General features: G+C 39.7%; 1 protein-coding gene across 1 annotated transcript in view; it reads right to left on the bottom strand.

Moving 5' to 3' along the window:
• The window catches only part of LOC124620181 (formin-2-like), a 230,184-nt gene that overhangs the window by 154,405 nt on the left and 53,047 nt on the right, over positions 1-22,732 (bottom strand). The window contains exon 5 of the mRNA XM_047146851.1: positions 17,153-17,361. Within this exon, the coding sequence (XP_047002807.1) occupies positions 17,153-17,361 (209 nt within the window). The remainder of the gene's footprint in view (positions 1-17,152; positions 17,362-22,732) is intronic.

The following is a 22,732-nucleotide window of genomic DNA, read 5'->3' as shown; positions in this document are numbered from 1 at the left end:
GTCGCATGACTCAACAACCTACATTGGCCACTGAAGAAATGTACATGAGAATAGTGTTCACTTCATAGTTTATGGGTAAAATCTGTCCTTGATTTGGTCACAAGAGGCCAACCAGCCTGCTAATACAACAGCACTTGTGTTCTCAGCCTGCTGGCTGCACCTCTGTTAAAACTAATGATATGTAGGCCTGAGCAGAAGGCTCTACCAGCCACTTGTGTATTGCTAATTGTATTGTATCTTGTCTTCCATATGTGTGTACTGTTAGAGCAATGAATTACAGTGTTCTTCGGTTAGAATGTATATTCTGGTGATTGAATTTGCACTGGTGATCTGCAGACCACCAGGCAGTGGTACTAACTACTAAAGCACAATGCATGCAGCACAGCTTGTGGCATTATTATTAAAAATTGTCAGAATAAATATTTGCCTGTGACTGAACAAAGACATTACAAATGCTATATGACAATATGCTCAACATTTATATGATTGTCTTTTACATTAATCTTAAGCTGCCCTTACATTTTTATAAAAACGATATATACTCAAATTACAGAAGAATGCTGAAGATACGGTGGGTAGATCACGTAACTAATGAGGAGGTATTGAATAGGATTGGGGAGAAGAGAAGTTTGTGGCACAACTTGACTAGAAGAAGAGATCGGTTGGTAGGACATGTTTTGAGGCATCAAGGGATCACAAATTTAGCATTGGAGGGCAGTGTGGAGGGTAAAAATCGTAGAGGGAGACCAACAGATCAATACACTAAGCAGATTCAGAAGGATGTTGGTTGCAGTAGGTACTGGGAGATGATGAAGCTTGCACAGGATAGAGTAGCATGGAGAGCTGCATCAAACCAGTCTCAGGACTGAAGACCACAACAACAACGACATACTCAAATGGCACGTATGCTTACCAAGACTGGTTAACATAATTTAAATGAAAACAGCAAACTTGCCACCATATAATTCAATGGCCATTGAGTAGTCATCATCATCCACTCTGATGACACTTTGCATTTTAGTGTATGGTAAGTCTCTTCTTCTGTGGATAACAACTGCAACCTACATCTATTTGAACCTGCTTACTGTATTTGTCCCTTGGTCTCCCTCTACAATATTTACCTCACACTTTCCTTCATTAGCAAACCGACAATTGCTCGACAAGATACAGCCAGCATACATTCATCAATTATTCAATATACTCATTGAACTTTCAACATTCTTCTGTGTCATCAGTTTTGAAAAGTTTCTAGGCTCGTCTTATTAATACCAATCATCATCCACATTGCAACACTAAAGATAAATACATTCAAAAAAGACTTCCTAATACTTCAATTTACAGCTGACATTTACATACATCTCTTTTTCAACAAAATCATCTTTACTGTTGCTCATCTCCATTTTATGCAACTGTCAATTATTTTACACCCCAAACAACACAACATGCCCAGCATTTCAATGTCTTACTTCCTTACCCTACTCCCTCAACATCTGCCGATTTCACTTGACAGGACTTCATTACTCTTTATTTACTTTATCTTCACACTGTGATCTTTTCCAGACACTGTCCATTGATTCAAACGATCATCTGAAATAATGTACTACCTCTGATGGTACAGTGCCATCAACAAAACTTACACTTTTAATTTCTTCTGGATGACATTTATTTATAGCCAGTATTGACACTTGTGTTCCTATATTTCTTCAGAACTACAACTTATCATCTTTCAGTCATCTTCTATCAGCCAGTCTGTTCTTCTGAAGATAATTTATGTTAACATTTTACAACCATGACTTATCAAACTAATTTTTTAGTAATACATTTGTCAGCAGCTGCTTGCTTTGGTATTTGGATTATTACATCTTTCTTGAAGTATGAGGGTATTTCACCATCCTCACTTCCCATGTACTGCTAGAACAGTTTTGTCCTGTTCATTTCTCCCAAGCAACTGATTCAGAACCAGGGTGTTACTATCAATTCTGGGGACAACGGTGCCAATTATAGGATTCATTGAAATTTCATGATCACAGCTGGGCTTCTCATACCTCTCTGACAGCTGGTGAAATGATTTCTAGCTGTCATTTCCTTAAATGTAACAGTCCTACTGGCTCCATAGCCAAATGTTTAGCTTCACTACTTTCAGTGTGGAAAGACCCAGATTCAATTCCCAGTACCTCAGTCTTTTTTGAGCCCTTGTGAGGACATATAAGGAGCTGCTTGAATAAAGAAGCAGAGGCATTATCAGGGTTCATCTGCTAGCAATAATGGCTTGAGGGATTGGTGACATGCTGATCATGTGTCCCACAATCATAGATCACTCCTCTTACTGCCTTATTGCTTTTTTATTTGCTTCCACTGACATAGTGCACAGCAGACTGTAGTTAGTATTCACATAATTTGATCCTCAGTGAGATGATATGAGCTTGGTGGGCAATCCACTAGCCATTTTGTTACTTGTATATCCCTACCCTCATAACACATTTAGAAAGCAGTTACCTGTGACTGTATGCTGCTGAGAGAACACTAAAATCAGGAAAACCACCACATGGATGTTTAGATTTAGGGAAACAGTATGTTGCAGCTGAGGAATTTTAGAAGAGTGGACTAACTGATCAGGAAAGTGTGAACAGCACATGTCACAATGCTTAACTTTGATGTAGGGTACACTAAATGTGCAGCAGAATAGACCACAGCAAGTCTTAATGCAGTATGTAGTCTGCAGCAGCTGCAATCAATGATCTGTCAGCACCCTCCACTTCAGGACCACTCCTGCACTGACCACCACCTGCCTTGCATCACCCATACCTTGGACACATCTATCACACAGTCAGCTCCAGGCAGCTGTATTAAAACCTCTGGCCCACACAAGTATGTCACTGGCATTGCTGGACTACTTTACAATGTCTGCTGCATTACAGTAGCTGCAGCAAGATCAACAGTGTCCTCCTAATGCAGTCATTATTGGTACAGCTGGGCTGTCCCACGCCAGACAACGGCTTACTTGTGACACAGGCCACCTCTGCCACTGCCTCTATGAAACTGCCTGCTGAACCATCTGCCACCATCTCACAGTCCGAGGCAAGAATGTATGACCAGGATGGCAATGCAGCTATGTGCCAGACGCCATCTCTCTCAGCCACTAATCCCAAGTTTGATTCTGGAAAACACTTTCACCTGCCACATCTTTGCAACACTTGGCTCCAACATAAGAAGTCTTCACTGTCTACCACTAGCTGCCAGCCACAAGGCTGTGACTGACTTTGTCAACTCAATGCCTGGCATTGCAGCAATGCTGAGTAAGCATGTCACCTCTGGGCAACATGTGTGCACTACGGGTGATCTGCACCACCTATGTCACACTAACACAGGAATATTACTGGACAATGCCAGGTTGCACCCTTGATGACAGCTTGCTAAAATATTTGTTCAAGCCCAAGAGAATAATAAAGAATTGTTCATTCACACTCACATCTGCAGCCTGTTTCCCTCGCTTTCCATTGATACTACGCTTCTAGTCACTCATCTGTCACATCATGTGAAACCATGAGTTCATATGATGTGTGCTGTGGTTCAAATGCCTCCTGACATACATGAAGGCTTCTTCCACCACCCATTAGTTATTAATACAGCCTCAACCATTACAGTTACAAACGTGGAAATAAATGGCAGAGAAATGAGCCTACTAGGTGGTTTCTGACAGAATTCAAAAAGTAAACCATCATGTGCAATCATATCCAATTTACGGTTTCAGTCAATTAAAGAACTTCTCAAGGATGTCAAAATATGGCACACCTTGGGACTCACAGTTCCCAAGAATGGGTACAAGAAGAAGATATATGTGAGGTATCTGTTGGAGTCTGAGACTGAGGGATGGGCAGGGAGGAGCGTGTCAATTCAAGTCCATAACTCCTGCAATTAATCTGTTTGCCAAAAAGACACGGTTTGCTCCACACACCTGGCAGATTGATGTTAACTGTCAAACAATGATATACCATGTGCTAAAACTCACTCTCCTGGCCTCTTTGTAATGAATTAAAACCTTTGTCAGCGCTAGACTGTTTCCTAATATTTTAAATTAGTATTTCAGTGAGTATACACTATGATTAGGAGAGGTAAGAAGTTGAGTATTTGCCTGTAAATTTCTTATTAAATGGTGTACTTTATGTACATGTAAGGAATAGCTGTCTATGTTATCGAGGTATGTATGAACAGAATTACAGTTTAATCTTAGTTTAGTTAAACAATGATAAAATAAGATAAAATTACAAGATATAGATCACTCTTTAATCAAACAGTAACAAAATGAACCTTTCAGTGTATCACTCTCTGGCTGCACACAAGTGTTACCTCAGAGTAATGACCTGCTCTAAGCATTAAACCAAACAGTTGCATCAAACCTACACCAACTGCTTATTTGATTTCCAATCCTCATTTTGAGATTGTGCTGACAGCTCAGAATCTGGATCACTTTCTTGCATGGATCATAGATTCTTTTCTCACCTGTCTTGCTGCTTATTTTGTATTACTGCTACTCACACGGATGTATGGCAAGAGGACTTATTACCGTATTAGCTGAAGCAATAATGAAGGAATGGGTATGGGCTTGCAAATACAAGACATTAATGAAATGGCAAAAAACAATGCTATTTATGATTGGCATACTTTGTACAGTCTTAGACATAAAAACTGACCGCCAGATGGCCGCCACAGAGACTAAGTCCGAGTCATTCACTTAACATGGCCAATGAAACTGACCGCCCCTGACAACTCTAAGTCCGACCATCTGCACAATCTGGCAACACTGTAAGACGTGGAAGTGTTAGGAGGAAGTGCTACTTCCAAGATATTGTCAGGTTGTGTAAGCCTGTGGTCTGGTGGTAATTGTCGTGCATTCTGAACTTATAGTCGGGGGTTCGTGCCCCACTGTATATTTATTTATTTATTTATTTATTTATTTATTTTTTTACAACATTTCGGCCCACGTCTGAAGTTATGAGTCTGATTGAAAATCGAAGATAATTTGCTTCACATTCTGCCCACCAGCAATAACAAGTACTTCCAGAAATAATTCCGCAGGACAGCTCGTGGTTGCGTCGCGGTCATAACAGCTTACGCACGAGCGTTTCCTCGCGCTGCAGTGGTTACTGTCCACCGGCCAGACGCCACACGCCGCCTGAAATCCGGCACCACCCATGTGAAAGCAGTGCAATGCTGTCAGTGTATGTATCAACTGTGATTATCGAATTTAAAGCGCTAGTTATCATCTTGCAGTTAAGCATTTGATTTTGCGTACTTGAAAATCATGAACTACGGTTAAGCATCGTAAAATTGAGTCGCAAGTGGAAATAGGTGTAACGTCAGCAACACAATAGTTACTTTTGGTATAACAGAGGGGTGAATGCACAGGAGGCAGCTAGAAAGATTTGATCTGTGTGTGGAGCGAGTGCTTTTGGGAAAAATACGCCAAATCGTTCTGGTATCAATGATTTTCCACATTAAGGAAGTCTCGACTACTGATATATGTGATGGATTACCATTTAACCATCATGCAACATTTGCATTCAACAGGCAAAGTGCAGAAGTGTGGTTTACGAGTACTGTGTGCTCTAATTCGACACAACAAAAATCAACAGAGTGACTATTATTGAATGACATCAGGTCACTCATTGAGCATTCCTATGCAGTACTGTTATTAGTGAGGTGTTATGATGCCTTTATTGTTAACTTCCTAAGAAGAAATGAAAGGCTGAGCCCCACCAAAAGAGGTAAACTCGAGCAAAGGGTAGTGTGAACGTAATATTTTACATCTTATAGCCCCAAAAGTGTGCTTTGGGCTAAAAATTCTGTCACAAGGGGTGTGTGCATCACAGCTGGAATTTGTTGCCAACAGCTGAGACACCTTTTGGTCGCAGTGTAAGAAAATCGAGCAACAGAACTATCCAGGAGATTGATAGGAAAGTGTATTGATAGGGAAGTCCTCTCTCAAGCACATCTCCCTCTCGTCATTTACTCGTAAAATTTTACCTTTCCCACTCTTGATCAACGAATCGTGAAGGCAATTCATTTCTAGATGAAAATACTCTTAAAACTACACGGGTTTAATGACATCGTTAGAACCAATAAGTTCCTACGGGTATAGAATTTGTAAACTACTTTAGCATTGTCAGATTGTTTTAGATATCCATTAATTTCTTCTTGATGATTACTGTTGCTTTCAGTAAACTAATGAAAAATTCAATTAAAATATTCACTATACTAATACAAATTAAATTCAGCTTACTACAGAAACATCACGACGGCAGTATATCTTAATAAGGCATTAAGTATCTGCAAGATGATTGAGCCTATTTTAACACGTATTAGTAGGATATTACTGACTTTTGGCTTTGAAAGGTCTGTATTTCCTGTATCATTCGCAAGTATTATGAAAATGTGGCAGTTAATAGATAAAAGTATTTATTCACAACAACAACAAATATGTCGGCAGAAAACAAAAATGGCATTATGAATTTGGCAGTACCATAAGGTTATAGCTCTGACACTAAAGTTCAAAAATGTGGTTCAAATGGCTCTGAGCACTATGGGACTTAACTTCTAAGGTCATCAGTCCCCTAGAACTTAGAACTACTTAAACCTAACTAACCTAAGGACATCACACACATCCATGCATGAGGCAGGATTCGAACCTGCAACCGTAGCGGTCACACGGTTCCAGACTGTAGCGCCTAGAACTGCTCGGCCACCCCGGCCGGCTGACACTAACGGTTACTGAAAGTAGCAAGACGAATTTTGCTCAAGCGTATCTTACGATTCCCTTATTGAGTTTGTATCTGCCTGCTTGTAGCTGTGCTACAAAAGAATTAAAAATCTGGCTTTCAGCGAGTCTCGAAAGGCGAACAAAAGCCACTTGCACCTGGTAACCAAGCATCTTACCTGGGAAGTGGTTGTTTTCTAAAGTGGGTAGGCATCCTTTTGAGGTTGAATTGTTGGCAAATGTCAGTCAGACGTGTGCCGTTGGTGTAAGTGTTTCAGTGTGTTGAATTTGTACCAATGATTTTTCTATAGGTTTTTTCTGTCCCAAATAGATAGTTGAAGTCTCCCATTAGTATTTTCACATCATCTTGGTGAATTTTGCTCATAGTTTTTTCGAGTGTGTTCCAGAATTTTTCGACATGTTCCGTGTTTTTCTTATTTTCGATGTTGGTGGGGGCATGTGCATTGATGAGTGTATATCTTTTGCTGGGGCTCTGAATGGGCACAGTCATAAGTCGACTGTTGATGGGTGTGATTTCTTTGACAGAATTGATGGTAGATCTGTGTTCGAGAAATGCCGTGACAAAGTTTCGCTACCTTCTGTTGTATTTTGCTCTTGAAGATGCAGTGGTTTCCGTAATGCAAGGTTTGATTGCCAGTTAGTCATGATTCTCGAAGAGCAAGGATGAGAATTTTTTGTTGATCAATATTTTATGTGAGATTATTTAGTTTTCGTGTTTGGATCAATGTATCGATGTTTAGTTTTAAAATGCATGTTTTCTGCTTGTAGGGAAATTGACCAGAGATCTTCGATATTCCCTGCCGTGCTAGCCTGGACTCCCCAGAATCCGAAAATCCAGCTGCCGCCTGTCGACGGGTGAGTTGTGTGCCACCTGGGGTAAAGTTGACTTTGCTTGCACAGTTCATGTTTGCTTGTATTTCATTGGTTTGGCCTGGGTGATACCAGGACCGGACAGGACCAGAGGGTGTTGAAGCCTCTGGAAGCAAATATTTTCAGCCAAGCTGCTATTATTATTATTATTATTATTATTATTATTATTATTATTATTATTATTTATTATTATTATTATTATTATTATTACGTTACATTGCTGCTAGTAGACATATTTCTCACATTTTCTTTGACAGTTGCTACCTGTTACTCCATCAAGGGAATTTTATGAGCACAGCATTGTTGCAATACAGACGTTCAAATTATCCAATTTCTGTAATTTCATTTCGATACCAGATCATTCTAATTGATTCAGCCAGTCAGTCTTAATGTGGATGTCCGACTATGGCTCTCATCACATGATAGACTGGGTAAACTGCTTCTTAATCGGACTGTTGAATCTAGATCACTTAACTATGACAGGACCTGAATTCTTAAACACTATGGAAAATAATAATACAATGTGCTTATTACAAATATAAATATATGAAGTAACGAGATAACAGTTTATTTACAGGAGCAGAGCCAAATACATTATAGCAGAGCAGTGTAAGATTGGTTTCAGGGCCAAGAGTGGATAAAGCTGTTGCCTTTTGTTCCACGAACACCGAACATCAACCAGATAGAGTGTATGTGAGCAGAGGTAACAAGGTCACTGTCATGTGGACATATAAATGAAAGCGATCTTTGGAGGAATATAGAAAACATATAGTGGGAAGTAAACCATCACGCTACACTATCGACGACTTAATGAAATCAATGACCCTATGCCTTTGAGAAATCTTACGCAATGATGGTGGGTGGGTTGGTTACTAAAAGTATATTAGTTTACAAACCCATGTGGACAATTATCTGATAATCGACCAAGCTTTGCTTTGTCGCAGCTCTTTAGCATACAAGTCCATTTACTTTCAGTCTCCTCCTTACAATTCTTGCAATGCAAATTATTGAAAAATCTCATCCACTTGACGCCAATTGAGGAATTGCTTGGTGCATGTGTTGTTCAACACACAGTAGTCATCACCCTCAAAATATGACTGTAAAGTGTTTTAATGCGACAGGAAGTTACAAACTGAATTTTTACCCAACCCATGTCCTGCATATCACGCTGAGTAAGTAAGATGCATTAACTCCATAGTATCATTAGCAGAGACAGTGCACTCTTGTTGTCGAGGCTCGCGACAAGTGCAGCGATTAGCAGTGCCCAATGCCGCCGCGAGCTGTTTATGTTGGCTGAGTGTGGACACTGTGCAGCAGACACTTCGCCATAAAGAGAAAGAAATCACCTTGGCTCTGACTGCAGTGAGTGGACATCACTGCCTGCGTGTTCTTGTAGTAACCAACGTGAGACTCTACTCACAGGTGCCATGGAGCAATTGCAACGGGTATCATGTCATTAGTCAACAGAATATTAACCACTGATGAAATGTCCACTCTAGCCGGATCCCAAGAAAATAGGAACCATCTCACAAAGGAATGTGAGGTGATATCAAAATTTATTCAACATACAAAAATTAACTGCAGGGCTTTCATGTACGCAGTAGTAGCACACAAGGAAATATTGTATCTTGGAAGCATATATTTCATTTCCTTTTCTCATATCAACACCCTTGTTTTAGTATGAAGAGAGAAAATAAACACGAAAAACTAAAGTTCCTGAGAAGCATACATCATTTCCTCTTCTCATATCATAGCTTTTGTTTTAGTATAAAGTGAAAAAATAAACAGTTTAGGGTTCTGAAGCATAACATGACACCAGATTCTTATCGTAGGCGTTATTGGAAATGCAAAAAGCAGGGAGCTGTCCATTATTTTGTCCAACAGTCTGTTTCCTTTCATGCATTACTCCCGCTTGGAGATTCTTATTTAAGGACTTGTGGGCATCAAGTTCTTCAGCAGAATAAGCCTTACGTTATTGTGTGAATTACGGTATTGAAAAAATGCAACAAAGACGAATTCCCCTAGAGCAGTGAGGATATTTGCACATGTCTGTATTCAGCAATGACTGCCAGCTGCCACAGCACTTCACAGAATCCATGCGGCAGGCAACACAACTGTGCGTGTACTTCAGACATCATACAGTAAGACGTCAGGAGATGGACCTAAACGTCAAATTAACGTCGCTTTCCGAGTCGTATTCAGTCCAGAATGAAGTGTTATTAAGGTAGTTGAGCATTCTAGCAATCACACTTTAATAATTCCCAAATGAGTATTCCGATAGCCAAAAGAATCCGTTAGTGTGAAACCATCGGGAACTGCATTAATATCAAACTGCAAGAACTTGAGACAATACGTGGACTCTTCTCTTCGCTGGGTGACCTATTTCTGTTATTTGGGATTCTCTCTGTCCTGGGCAAAATGCGAATGAAACTTCACATTCATGAGGCGCTTTCCACTATTCTTGACAAACATCAGCAACTTGTAATCACTACGAGTTACAACTGTGTGATGATAATGGTACAGGTCGTCAGTAGTTGTGGTGTTGTTGTTGTTGTCAAACTTCTTACAGTAACGTTAATAGTGGCGCACATAATTTAGCACTGACTACCTACTTAAGTAAAGATAGTGTTGCGGTGTCGTCGCTTCTCTTTATTTGGCATCAGCTTGAGTAATCTGATTTAACGAACATAGTACTCCATTCGCGAGCTGCTAATGATACAGTATGACTACAGAGATAATCGTGCAGGAATTACATTAATTCTGCAGTGAATTGCTTAACAAATATTACCCTCATCTATGCAGCTGGAATGACTCATTACACAGGTACTCTATGTCGCACTTGGTTAGGTGATCGGTTCGCTGCAATCCTGCTTCTACTGTTCGTAAATACTTGTATACTGACCATTCGTTATTTGACTAAATATGTACTACAATCTGATCAATCTGATTGGGTTAACGCTGTCACAAAGCAATGACTAAGGGCTGTATGCCGTTGAATTCCCGTTAATTGATGGTAAGCCAGCTGTTGTGGCCAAGCAGTTCTAGGCGCTACAGTCTGGAACCGCGAGACCGTTACGGTCGCAGGTTCGAATCCTGCATCGGGCATGGATGTGTGTGATGTCCTTAGGTTAGTTAGGTTTAACTAGTTCTAAGTTCTAAGGGACTGATGACCTCAGATGTTAAGTCCCATAGTGCTCAGAGCCATTTGAACCATTTTTTTTATGGTAAAACAGATGTTCGCAAATCACCTCTATTGCCTCAAAAAACAATTGCATCTTAAATATCGAAGGACCGACGTCCACACTGTCTCAGCGCGTTGAAATACAGCAACAACGGCACATGAAAATTTGTGACCGACTGGGCTTTGAACCTGGACCTCCTACTTACTAGACAGACGTGCTGACCACTGCACTTTTTTTTTTTTTTTTTTTTTTTTTGCGAATTTCAGCGGGGGAAAGATGGCTGGGGTTGAAGATCCGAGGCCTGGCCACAATGCCTCCCCCGTGCCTGTCACTGAGTAGCTGCATTATTCCCATGTATTCCATATTTGTTCCCATATATGCCTTAAATTGTAGAACAAAATTGAAAAAATTGAATTAGTAATTAAGGTAAAATAAATTACAGATTTCCGCCTCCAATGGCATGGGTTCCTTATAGAACATAACTTATAACAGTGAAAAGGGTGACGGAAAAATACATAACAAACATTCATTGAGAAATATATTCACAATTTAAGTTATTATGCACTGGATGCATATATTTTTCAACAAAACAAAGAAATTTCGGAGCCGGAGGGGATTTGCCAAATTAGAACAGTTCTGATTCTAGAGCCAACATAAAAGAAGATTCCAGGAATAAAAAAAATTCAAAGAATAGTATTCTGCTTCTAATCAAAAAAACTGTCTACCTCTTCGTAGCCCACATAAAGCAATAGATAAAAAAAATTTGAATCCATTCCTTATATTTGTTATTCTTTTTCAGCCTAAAATGTTCTTCTGCAATATAAAACATGTACTCTTTTAAGTTCGATGGTTTGTTTGTTAAGACGTAAAACACAAACTGTCCCAGAAGCCACAAATAACTTATCCTTTGTGGATGGGTAACATTTCCAGTCAGGTTGTAGAGCTTCAGTTATCGGTATATGACTTTCTGCGGTTCTGTTGATAGTGCTAATTTCTTCCTAGTCCAGTTCCAAATTCTGATTCTATTTTCACATAAGAAGATGTGTGCTACAGTTTCTACAAGCCGACATTTGTCGCAGTATGGAGATGGTCTCAATGTGATTTTCCATAATCATTCGCTGTGGGTATGGTTTCGTTTACAATGTCTTACCATACGGCACTGACTCTAGTTGGTAGAATTTTGTTGTTGATAGTTTTACAGACGTTCATCCAGTTTTTGGTAGGTTAATTTACCGAAATTAGGTTGTGAATAAAATGTCTGGTAATATAATCATAGACATTTCTGTTGTTGGTTTGTGCTGGTGGAACTCTTATACAGCTCTAGTTGCCATAGTACTTTCGGACGTAATCTAGGCTAGCATCTATATGTGCTACAGGAGCGTTCATGTCCCCAGGATCTATCGACAGGAACAGAAGTTTCGTGATGCCCGTCTTAGTGGCATGCATTAGATTAAAAACACGTCCTTAATTCCACCCCCCCATGAACCATGGACCTTGCCGTTGGTGGGGAGGCTTGCGTGCCTCAGCGATACAGATAGCCGTACCGTAGGTGCAACCACAACGGAGGGGTATCTGTTGAGAGGCCAGACAAACGTGTGGTTCCTGAAGAGGGGCAGCAGCCTTTTCAGTAGTTGCAAGGGCAACAGTCTGGATGATTGACTGATCTGGCCTTGTAACAATAACCAAAACGGCCTTGCTGTGCTGGTACTGCGAACGGCTGAAAGCAAGGGGAAACTACAGCCGTAATTTTTCCCGAGGGCATGCAGCTTTACTGTATGATTACATGATGATGGCGTCCTCTTGGGTAAAATATTCCGGAGGTAAAATAGTCCCCCATTCGGATCTCCGGGCGGGGACTACTCAAGAGGATGTCGTTATCAGGAGAAAGAAAACTGGCGTTCTACGGATCGGAGCGTGGAATGTCAGATCCCTTAATCGGGCAGGTAGGTTAGAAAATTTAAAAAGGGAAATGGATAGGTTGAAGTTAGATATAGTGGGAATTAGTGAAGTTCGGTGGCAGGAGGAACAAGACTTCTGGTCAGGTGACTACAGGGTTATAAACACAAAATCAAATAGGGGTAATGCAGGAGTAGGTTTAATAATGAATAGGAAAATAGGAATGCGGGTAAGCTACTACAAACAGCATAGTGAACGCATTATTGTGGCCAAGATAGATACGAAGCCCACGCCTACTACAGTAGTACAAGTTTATATGCCAACTAGCTCTGCAGATGACGAAGAAATTGAAGAAATGTATGATGAAATAAACGAAATTATTCAGATTGTGAAGGGAGACGAAAATTTAATAGTCATGGGTGACTGGAATTCGAGTGTAGGAAAAGGGAGAGAAGGAAACGTAGTAGGTGAATATGGATTGGGGGACAGAAATGAAAGAGGAAGCCGCCTGGTCGAATTTTGCACAGAGCACAACATAATCATAACTAACACTTGGTTTAAGAATCATGAAAGAAGGTTGTATACATGGAAGAACCCTGGAGATACTAAAAGGTATCAGATAGATTATATAATGGTCAGACAGAGATTTAGGAACCAGGTCTTAAATTGTAAGACATTTCCAGGGGCAGATGTGGACTCTGACCACAATCTATTGGTTATGACCTGTAGATTAAAACTGAAGAAACTGCAAAAAGGTGGGAATTTAAGGAGATGGGACCTGGATAAACTAAAAGAACCAGAGGTTGTACAGAGATTCAGGGAGAGCATAAGCGAGCAATTGACAGGAATGGGGGAAATAAATACAGTAGAAGAAGAATGGGCAGCTTTGAGGGATGAAGTAGTGAAGGCAGCAGAGGATCAAGTAGGTAAAAAGACTAGGGCTAGTAGAAATCCTTGGGTAACAGAAGAAATATTGAATTTAATTGATGAAAGGAGAAAATATAAAAATGCAGTAAGTGAAACAGGCAAAAAGGAATACAAACGTCTCAAAAATGAGATCGACAGGAAGTGCAAAATGGCTAAGCAGGGATGGCTAGAGGACAAATGTAAGGATGTAGAGGCCTATCTCACTAGGGGTAAGATAGATACCGCCTACAGGAAAATTAAAGAGACATTTGGAGATAAGAGAACGACTTGTATGAATATCAAGAGCTCAGATGGAAACCCAGTTCTAAGCAAAGAAGGGAAAGCAGAAAGGTGGAAGGAGTATATAGAGGGTCTATACAAGGGCGATGTACTTGAGGACAATTTATGGAAATGGAAGAGGATGTAGATGAAGATGAAATGGGAGATATGATACTGCATGAAGAGTTTGACAGAGCACTGAAAGACCTGAGTCGAAACAAGGCCCCCGGAGTAGACAATATTCCATTGGAACTACTGACGGCCGTGGGAGAGCCAGTCCTGACAAAACTCTACCATCTGGTGAGCAAGATGTATGAAACAGGCGAAATACCCTCAGACTTCAAGAAGAATATAATAATTCCAATCCCAAAGAAAGCAGGTGTTGACAGATGTGAAAATTACCGAACTATCAGCTTAATAAGCCACAGCTGCAAAATACTAACACGAATTCTTTACAGACGAATGGAAAAACTAGTAGAAGCCAACCTCGGGGAAGATCAGTTTGGATTCCGTAGAAATGTTGGAACACGTGAGGCAATACTGACCTTACGACTTATCTTAGAAGAAAGATTAAGGAAAGGCAAACCTACGTTTCTAGCATTTGTAGACTTAGAGAAAGCTTTTGACAATGTTGACTGGAATACTCTCTTTCAAATTCTAAAGGTGGCAGGGGTAAAATACAGGGAGCGAAAGGCTATTTACAATTTGTACAGAAACCAGATGGCAGTTATAAGAGTCGAGGGACATGAAAGGGAAGCAGTGGTTGGGAAGGGAGTAAGACAGGGTTGTAGCCTCTCCCCGATGTTGTTCAATCTGTATATTGAGCAAGCAGTAAAGGAAACAAAAGAGAAATTCGGAGTAGGTATTAAAATTCATGGAGAAGAAATAAAAACTTTGAGGTTCGCCGATGACATTGTAATTCTGTCAGAGACAGCAAAGGACTTGGAAGAGCAGTTGAATGGAATGGACAGTGTCTTGAAAGGAGGATATAAGATGAACATCAACAAAAGCAAAACAAGGGTAATGGAATGTAGTCTAATTAAGTCGGGTGATGCTGAGGGAATTAGATTAGGAAATGAGGCACTTAAAGTAGTAAAGGAGTTTTGCTATTTGGGGAGCAAAATAACTGATGATGGTCGAAGTAGAGAAGATATAAAATGTAGGCTGGCAATGGCAAGGAAAGCGTTTCTGAAGAAGAGAAATTTGTTAACATCGAGTATAGATTTAAGTGTCAGGAAGTCATTTCTGAAAGTATTCGTATGGAGTGTAGCCATGTATGGAAGTGAAACATGGACGATAAATAGTTTGGACAAGAAGAGAATAGAAGCTTTCGAAATGTGGTGCTACAGAAGAATGCTGAAGATTAGATGGGTAGATCACATAACTAATGAGGAAGTATTGAATAGGATTGGGGAGAAGAGAAGTTTGTGGCACAACTTGACCAGAAGAAGGGATCGGTTGGTAGGACATGTTCTGAGGCATCAGGGGATCACCAATTTAGTATTGGAGGGCAGCGTGGAGGGTAAAAATCGTAGAGGGAGACCAAGAGATGAATACACTAAGCAGATTCAGAAGGATGTAGGTTGCAGTAGGTACTGGGAGATGAAAAAGCTTGCACAGGATAGAGTAGCATGGAGAGCTGCATCAAACCAGTCTCAGGACTGAAGACCACAACAACAACAACAACCTTAATTCCAAGTCCTTCTTTTTGCCTCTGCAAAGTCACCATCAGCAGAATGTGAAGCGAATTATCTTCGATGTTCAATCAGACTCATAACTTCAGACATGGGCCGAAACGTTGTAAAAAAAAAAAAAAAAAAAAAAAAAAAAAAAAAAAAAAAAAAAAAGAAAGGAACAGTTGGACGCGAACACGCGACTATAAGTTCAAAATGCATGACGATTACCACCAGACCCCGGGCTCACACAACCTGACAATATCTCTGAAGTAGCACTTCCTCCTAACACTTCCACGTCATACAGTGTTCCCAGATTGTGCAGATGGTTGGACTTAGAGTTGTCGGGGGCGGTCAGTTTTTTGGCCACGTTAAGTGAACGACTCGGACTTAGTCTCTGTGGCGGCCGACCGGCGGTCAGTTTTTATGTCTAAGACTGTACACAGGTGCACCTCCTCGAGGGTTGAATAAGCAGTCATTTCAGAGAGCACCAGTATGATAGTGTACTAGTGCCAGGTACATGTAGTAAGAGGCACAGAGCCCAGTATCTATGAAATCAGACATAACCCCCTTACATACCAGCTGTTTGTGTGTTTACCTGGCCACTTGCTTTGTGTCACATTTCCTCAAAATCACACGGTGAATGTGGAGGTATAGAATAATAGAGGATATATAAACATTTCTGCTTAACATTTTTAGCATTGTAAATAGTCTGTTTTTCTCTTTTCTTTGATATAAAAGGATATGATTTATGTCACAGTAGATCTAAGCATACACATATTTCTTAAAACACTTCATTTTGAACTTGTTTCAGAATAAAGCAAAATTGGGGTCAAACCAATTTGTTTGCTTCTGTTTCTTAATCTGTTATGGCAAAGTGAAATTGTCACCAATACTTGTTAACCGATTTATTTCCATCACTGTTAAGGGCTCTGCAACATCAAAGCAGGTGCAACTTCATTTTACAATACATTACAAAAAGAGATTCTTTGATGGCCCCTGTTGCTATGTACATAAAGGATGTATTCATCAAGCAAAGATAGGGGGGAGGGGGTAATGTCTATCAATAATGAGATAAGCAAAGACTGAAGATAAGCTCAAAGTGGAGAATAATGAAGAAGGAAATAGGCTGTTTCTTTTACAAAAGAACCATCCCAGCATTAGCCTTAAGCAATTTAGGAAAACCTCTATCTAGATGGTTGGATGAGGATTTGACCTTCCATCCTACCACGTGTGACTTCAGTGTCATGAAAGAATCTTCCTTCCTTAATAATTGGCATCCTATGAAATATTTTCAATGAAAAGTATACTGAACTTGAAGTTAATATGAAGGTAAATTGTTAAATCACTTCAAATGGACTACAAATATAAATATCAAACTACAGCTAATGCCAGAAATCTTACACATTGATCCAAAACTACTTTAGACTAAATACAAAATTTTTATTTTAACATTAAATTTAAAGAAAATTTGTCACAGACTGAAAACCTGAAAATAACATCCAGCAGTAGCAACAATCCCCAACTTTTCTGCTATACTACAGTAATCATGATACGTTGGTGTTACTCACCTCTGCATCAGCTATGGTCTTGTTTGTTTCCATTTGTTGCCTCATAGAGTCAATAAGCTCTTCAAGCTCAGATATCCTCTGTTCTAACTCAAAGACCTTCTGTGCATGCTTCCCCCTGAGGTTGAATAAAGCTACTTCCTGATTTCGTATCAGCCTGTTTACAGCTTCATGGTGTTCTCGTTTCATGCCAATAATCATTAACTGGTATTCTGTGACAAAGAAATGAATATTAAAGAACTTTCTAAACATAAATCACTTCCCAGAATTAAATATAATGGAAAAATACCATTTGCGAGTGCTATGTCTCATTCCTCTATTTTAACAAGTTAAAAATAGATGTGCAAGTTTTTATTTTATTTATTTGAAATATTTATCCATCCATTGACAGTTAAGTACAACAGAATCAGTCATGTTATATATATTACAAAATAATACATACAAATATAAAACATTAACAAAGTAGGATAGGAAAAGCTATGATGCATACAAATTATTAGTGCACAATTCAGTCCTACTGTTGCTAAGACTTATTACATGTGTAAATGATTCAGCGTTGTTTAACTTTTACATCTTCTGAAACCGTACAAGGTACTTACAGCTAGATGCGTATTACAGGATACTACCATTCACATTATTCTAGTATGCTCAAATGTGTCCTACAGGCAGATCTATATGTTATGCATGTCAAAAATGGGCAGACAATATAGCTGCCTAGTTGCAGTGGTGATGAACAATAAGCCAGTGTAAAGGTGATTTGTTGGTTAGCTTCATTTTTCATGAATCATTTGCATGATAAATCGTAATTATGTGGGATGAGTTATTTTACACTCACATCACAAATTACTTTGTATTTACTCACTACAATAATAGAAATTGTTCTACAGAAGAGAAGGAGCTGAACAGGAGAAAGTTTCTGAGTTCATTTTCAAATTTTACTTTGCTGTCTGTCAGACATTTTATATCACTATGCAAGCAACCAAAAATTTGTGCTCCAGTATTGTGCACCCATTTTTATGCTAAAGACAACCTTGATTTTGAGTAATGAATGTCATTTTTCCTTCTGGTATTGTAATTATGTAATCATGGTTCCTTGTAATGGTTTATTTACAACTAACTTCATGAGGAGATAAATATACTGTGAGGCAGTAGTCAGAATACCCAATTCAAACAGATGTCTACAAGATGACCATAGTTGAGCTCCACATATTATTCTTGCAGCACATTTTTGAGCAACAAAGACTGACTTACTTAAAGATGAGTTACCCTAGAACATTATTCCATATGATTCCAAAATTTGCTTTTTCCAGTTTAAATTCTCATCAATATGGACATCTAAGAATTTTGAAGTTTTCATCCTATTTATTATTTCCTCACCCACTGTTACACTTATCACTGGTGTTGTACCCCTAAATGTGTAGAGCTGGATATGGTTTGTCTTTTTAAAATTGAGGGTGTGGTCATTTGCAGAAAACCAGTCACTAATACTTTTATGAACGGTGTCTACCATTTATTCTGTTTCTGTGTGCATGCTTGAGTTGATTACAAAACTAGTGTCATCTTCAAAAAGAAAAATTCTGCTTGTTGTATGTTGGACAGAAGATACTTTACACATGTGAGGAACAATAATGGACCTAGTTTTAACCCTGGGGAACCCCATACTTGATTCCTCCCTAGTCAGAATTATGTCCGCATACTATATTGGTTGAATTACTAAGTACAACTATCTACATTCTTTCAGTTAGACATAGCCATTAGTTGGCTATTCCATCAATCCCATAAAACATCAATTTATGTAGGATAACAGTATGGTTCACACAGTCAAATGCCTTATATAGGTCACAGACAATATCAACCAACACTATTTTGTTATTTAATGCTTGTAAAATCTGGTGAATGAATATTTAAATGGTACTCTCAGTAGTGCAACCCTTCTGAAATCCAACTGTGATTTGTTGAGGATATTATGGTTGCCAACATGAGATACTGTTCTCGAACACGTCATCACCTCAAAAATTTTGGAAAATGATATCAGTGAAGCAGGTCAGTAGTTTCTGACTTATCTTATCACCTTTCTTAAAGTGGTGTTAAACAATAGCTTATTTCAGTCTCTCTGGAAAAATGCCACGAGTTAGTGATGCATCACATATTTCACATGATACAGTGGTTATTACCTGGGAACAAATCTTGAGTACTCTGTTGGAAATACCATCAAAACCAGATGAGCTTTTATTTTTGAGAGAATGTATAATTTTCTTAATTCCAGAAGTAGAAGTTGGTGCTACATTCATATGATTACATTATATGAGAGTTACTTTTCCAACGTACTGCTGTGATTTCGCTCTTTAACTGTTTGCCCCCTATCTTTCTGCTACACTTAAGAACTGATCATTAAATGCATTTGATAGTTCTGACTCACTTATAGCCCTTCCATTTTTAGATGATGTAAATTAGAAGTTACAAAGGCAGAATAGTGATATCAAACACAATGCGCTATTTTAAACTTCCACCAACAGACTGTAAAGTAGGAACTGTTAACATCTATGTGCACAGTTTCAAGGCAGGTTTTCCTTTCACTAAAGCAAAATTATGCATGCTTTATATATTCCTCAACTATTATTTTGTGGAAACAGAATAAAAGTAGTAATAAAATATTTGTTAGAATGTGCTGTTTATATAGTTATGGATAAGTAATAATAGTACTCAACATCAGCATTACATCATAAAGTAGTTCACTGCTTTGTAGATGGTCATAGCAAAGATAAAATAGGGCGAAACATTATCAACATAACAATACTATCACATAACCTGACATGAATTTCAACTTATGAATAAGAGACACATCAGCAGCCTTTTCCTTTGAGTACAAATACTTGACGTCAATCTCACTTATTTTCAAATTCCTATAGCACAAAACTGTTCCAATATAGAATGCACAAGATGGAGGAGGGGGCAGGTATGTGTGGCACAGGGGAAGAAGAAACATGGAGGACAAAGGAGGGGAAGGGAGGGTGGCAGGACTGCTGTTCAAGGACAGAGTAGGGATGTGGGGCATAGGGGAGGGGGGATCTGGCTGGGGCAAAGGGATAGGCGGCATACATGAGCAGGGGGGTGGGGGGGATCTGTGTCCTGTGTGGGGCACAAGGAGGGAGGGACGGGGGGGGGGGGGGGGGCCAGCAACGTGTGGGGACGGGGGTCAGGGACGTGGGGACAGGGGTGTCAGGGACGTGGGGACAGGGGGTCAGGGACGTGGGGACAGGGGGTCAGGGACGTGGGGACAGGGGTCAGGGACGTGGGGACAGGGGTCAGGGACGTGGGGACAGGGGTCAGGGACGTGGGGACAGGGGTCAGGGACGTGGGGACAGGGGCGGGCTGAATCACTTTGCGGCCAAATGTTCTATTAACCTAGGGAACAGATGATTGTCACTCGACACCAAGTCAAGACTATACAGTGGGTGAGTGATTATGTTCCACTGAAACTGTTGCAGGAGAGCAACGGTTTGTCGAGTGATGTGTGGACAAGTGTTGTCATGGAGAATGTGTACGCCCTTGCTCAACATTCCTCTTCTCTGGTTCTGAATTGCCTGTTTGAGTTTTTTCAGGGTCTCACAGTACCTGTCTGTGTTAACTGTGGTCCCAGCGATTCAACTCTGACGACAGGGTGAAAGAAGAGGTTCATAACTTTCTGAACAGCATGGCAGTGAGCTGATATAACATGGGCATACAAAAACTGCCACAGCATCTACAAAAATGCATAGACAGAAATGGTGATTACGTCAAAAAGTAGTCAAATGTTCAAGCTGTAAACTGATGCAAACCACTGTAAAAATAAACATGTCTATGTACTTATAAAAAAAAATAGGAGACCTTACTTTTGGGATTACCCTCATGTTATCGAACTCAGTTCAATAAATCATGCAAAATACTAACATGAATTCTTTACAGAAGAATGGAAAAACTTGAAGCGGATCCTCAGGGAAAACCAATTTTTATTCTGGAGAAATGTAGGAACACACAAGGCAATACTGACCCTGTGACTTACCTTAGAAAATAGGCTGATAAAAGGCAAACCTATGTTTATAGCATTAGTAGATTTAGAGAAAGATTTTGACAATGTTGACTGGAATATTCTCTTTGAAATTCTGAAGTAAGCAGGGGTAAAACACAAGGAGCAAAAGGCTATTTACAACTTGTACAGAAACCAGACAGCAGTTATAAGAATAAGAGTCAAGGGGCATGAAATGGAGGTGGTGCTTGATAACAGAGTGAGATAGGATTGTAGCCTGTCACTGGTGTTATTCAATGTCTATATTGAGTAGACAGTAAAGGAAACCAAAGAAAAGTTTGGGGTAGGAGTTAAAGTTCAGAGAATAGAAATAAAGGCTGTGAGGTTTGCTGATGACATTGTAATTCCATCAGAGACAGTGAAGGACTTGAAAGAGTAGCTGAACAGAATGGACTGTGTCTTGAGAGGAGGATATGATATAAGATGTACACCAACAAAAGCAGAATGAGGCTAATGGAGTGTAGTCGAATTAAATCAGTTGATGCTGAGAAAATTAGATTAGAAAAAAAGACACTAAAAGTAGTGGGTTAGTTTTGCTATTTGGCAGCAAAATAACCAATAATGGTAAAAGTAGAGAGAATATAACACATCAACTGGCAAACCTTTCTGAAGAAGAGAAATTTGTTACCATCAAATATAGATTTTAGTGTCAGGATGTCTTTTCTGTAGATATTCGTCTGGAGTTTTTGAAATGGAACATGGACAATAAACAGTTTAGACAGTACGAAAACTGAATTTTTTGAAATGTGGTGCTACAGAAGAATGCCGAGAACTGGACAGGCAAATCACATCACTAGATAGAATTGGGGAGACGAGGAATTTATGGCATAACCTGACTAGAAGAAGGGATCAGTTGATAGAATATATTGTGAAACATCAAGTAAGTGATCATCAATTTAGTACTGGAATGGAGAGAGAGACAGAGAGAGACAGAGAGAGAGAGAGAGAGAGAGAGAGAGAGAGAGAGAGAGAGAGAGAGAGAGAGAGAGAGAGAGAATGTTGAGTAAATTAGGATGTACGAAAAAGTAGCTGTACATATTCACAGTTAAGTTCGCTTCCAAGTGTGTATACAAGTTAATGTGAAATATAATTTTAACTGACTTGAGAAAACATAACTTTTATATGTAATTCTTCATGCTTTCCCGGCGATCTGTTGACATCTTGGATATTCGGGAATCTAGCCGGATGTTCGCGTCATTCTCGCATGATATTTCAACAGCGTGCCTCGCTGTCTTCTTCAGGTGCTACCTGAGACTGGTCCTTGGATCGATCGAGTCCAGTATTTATGCCTGAGATGTGCACATTTACCCCCTAGACTTCATGGACTCCCCAAGGCTCACAATGATGGGATTCCACTGAAACCTATTGTCAGCAATATTGGCGCAGCAACTTACCCTACTGTGAAATACCTGGGTAAATGTGCACGTCACATCCGGAACTCAGAGGATTTCCTGCAACAACTGGGCCAGCAACACATCACAGACACATACATCATGGCTAGTTTCGATGTGGTGTCT

This window comes from Schistocerca americana, chromosome 6, assembly GCF_021461395.2.
Source record: "Schistocerca americana isolate TAMUIC-IGC-003095 chromosome 6, iqSchAmer2.1, whole genome shotgun sequence".
In the NCBI taxonomy this organism is placed as follows: Eukaryota; Metazoa; Arthropoda; class Insecta; order Orthoptera; family Acrididae; genus Schistocerca; species Schistocerca americana.
The sequence above is the reverse complement of the archived record's forward strand: the minus strand, read 5'-3'. Positions and strand labels throughout refer to the sequence as shown.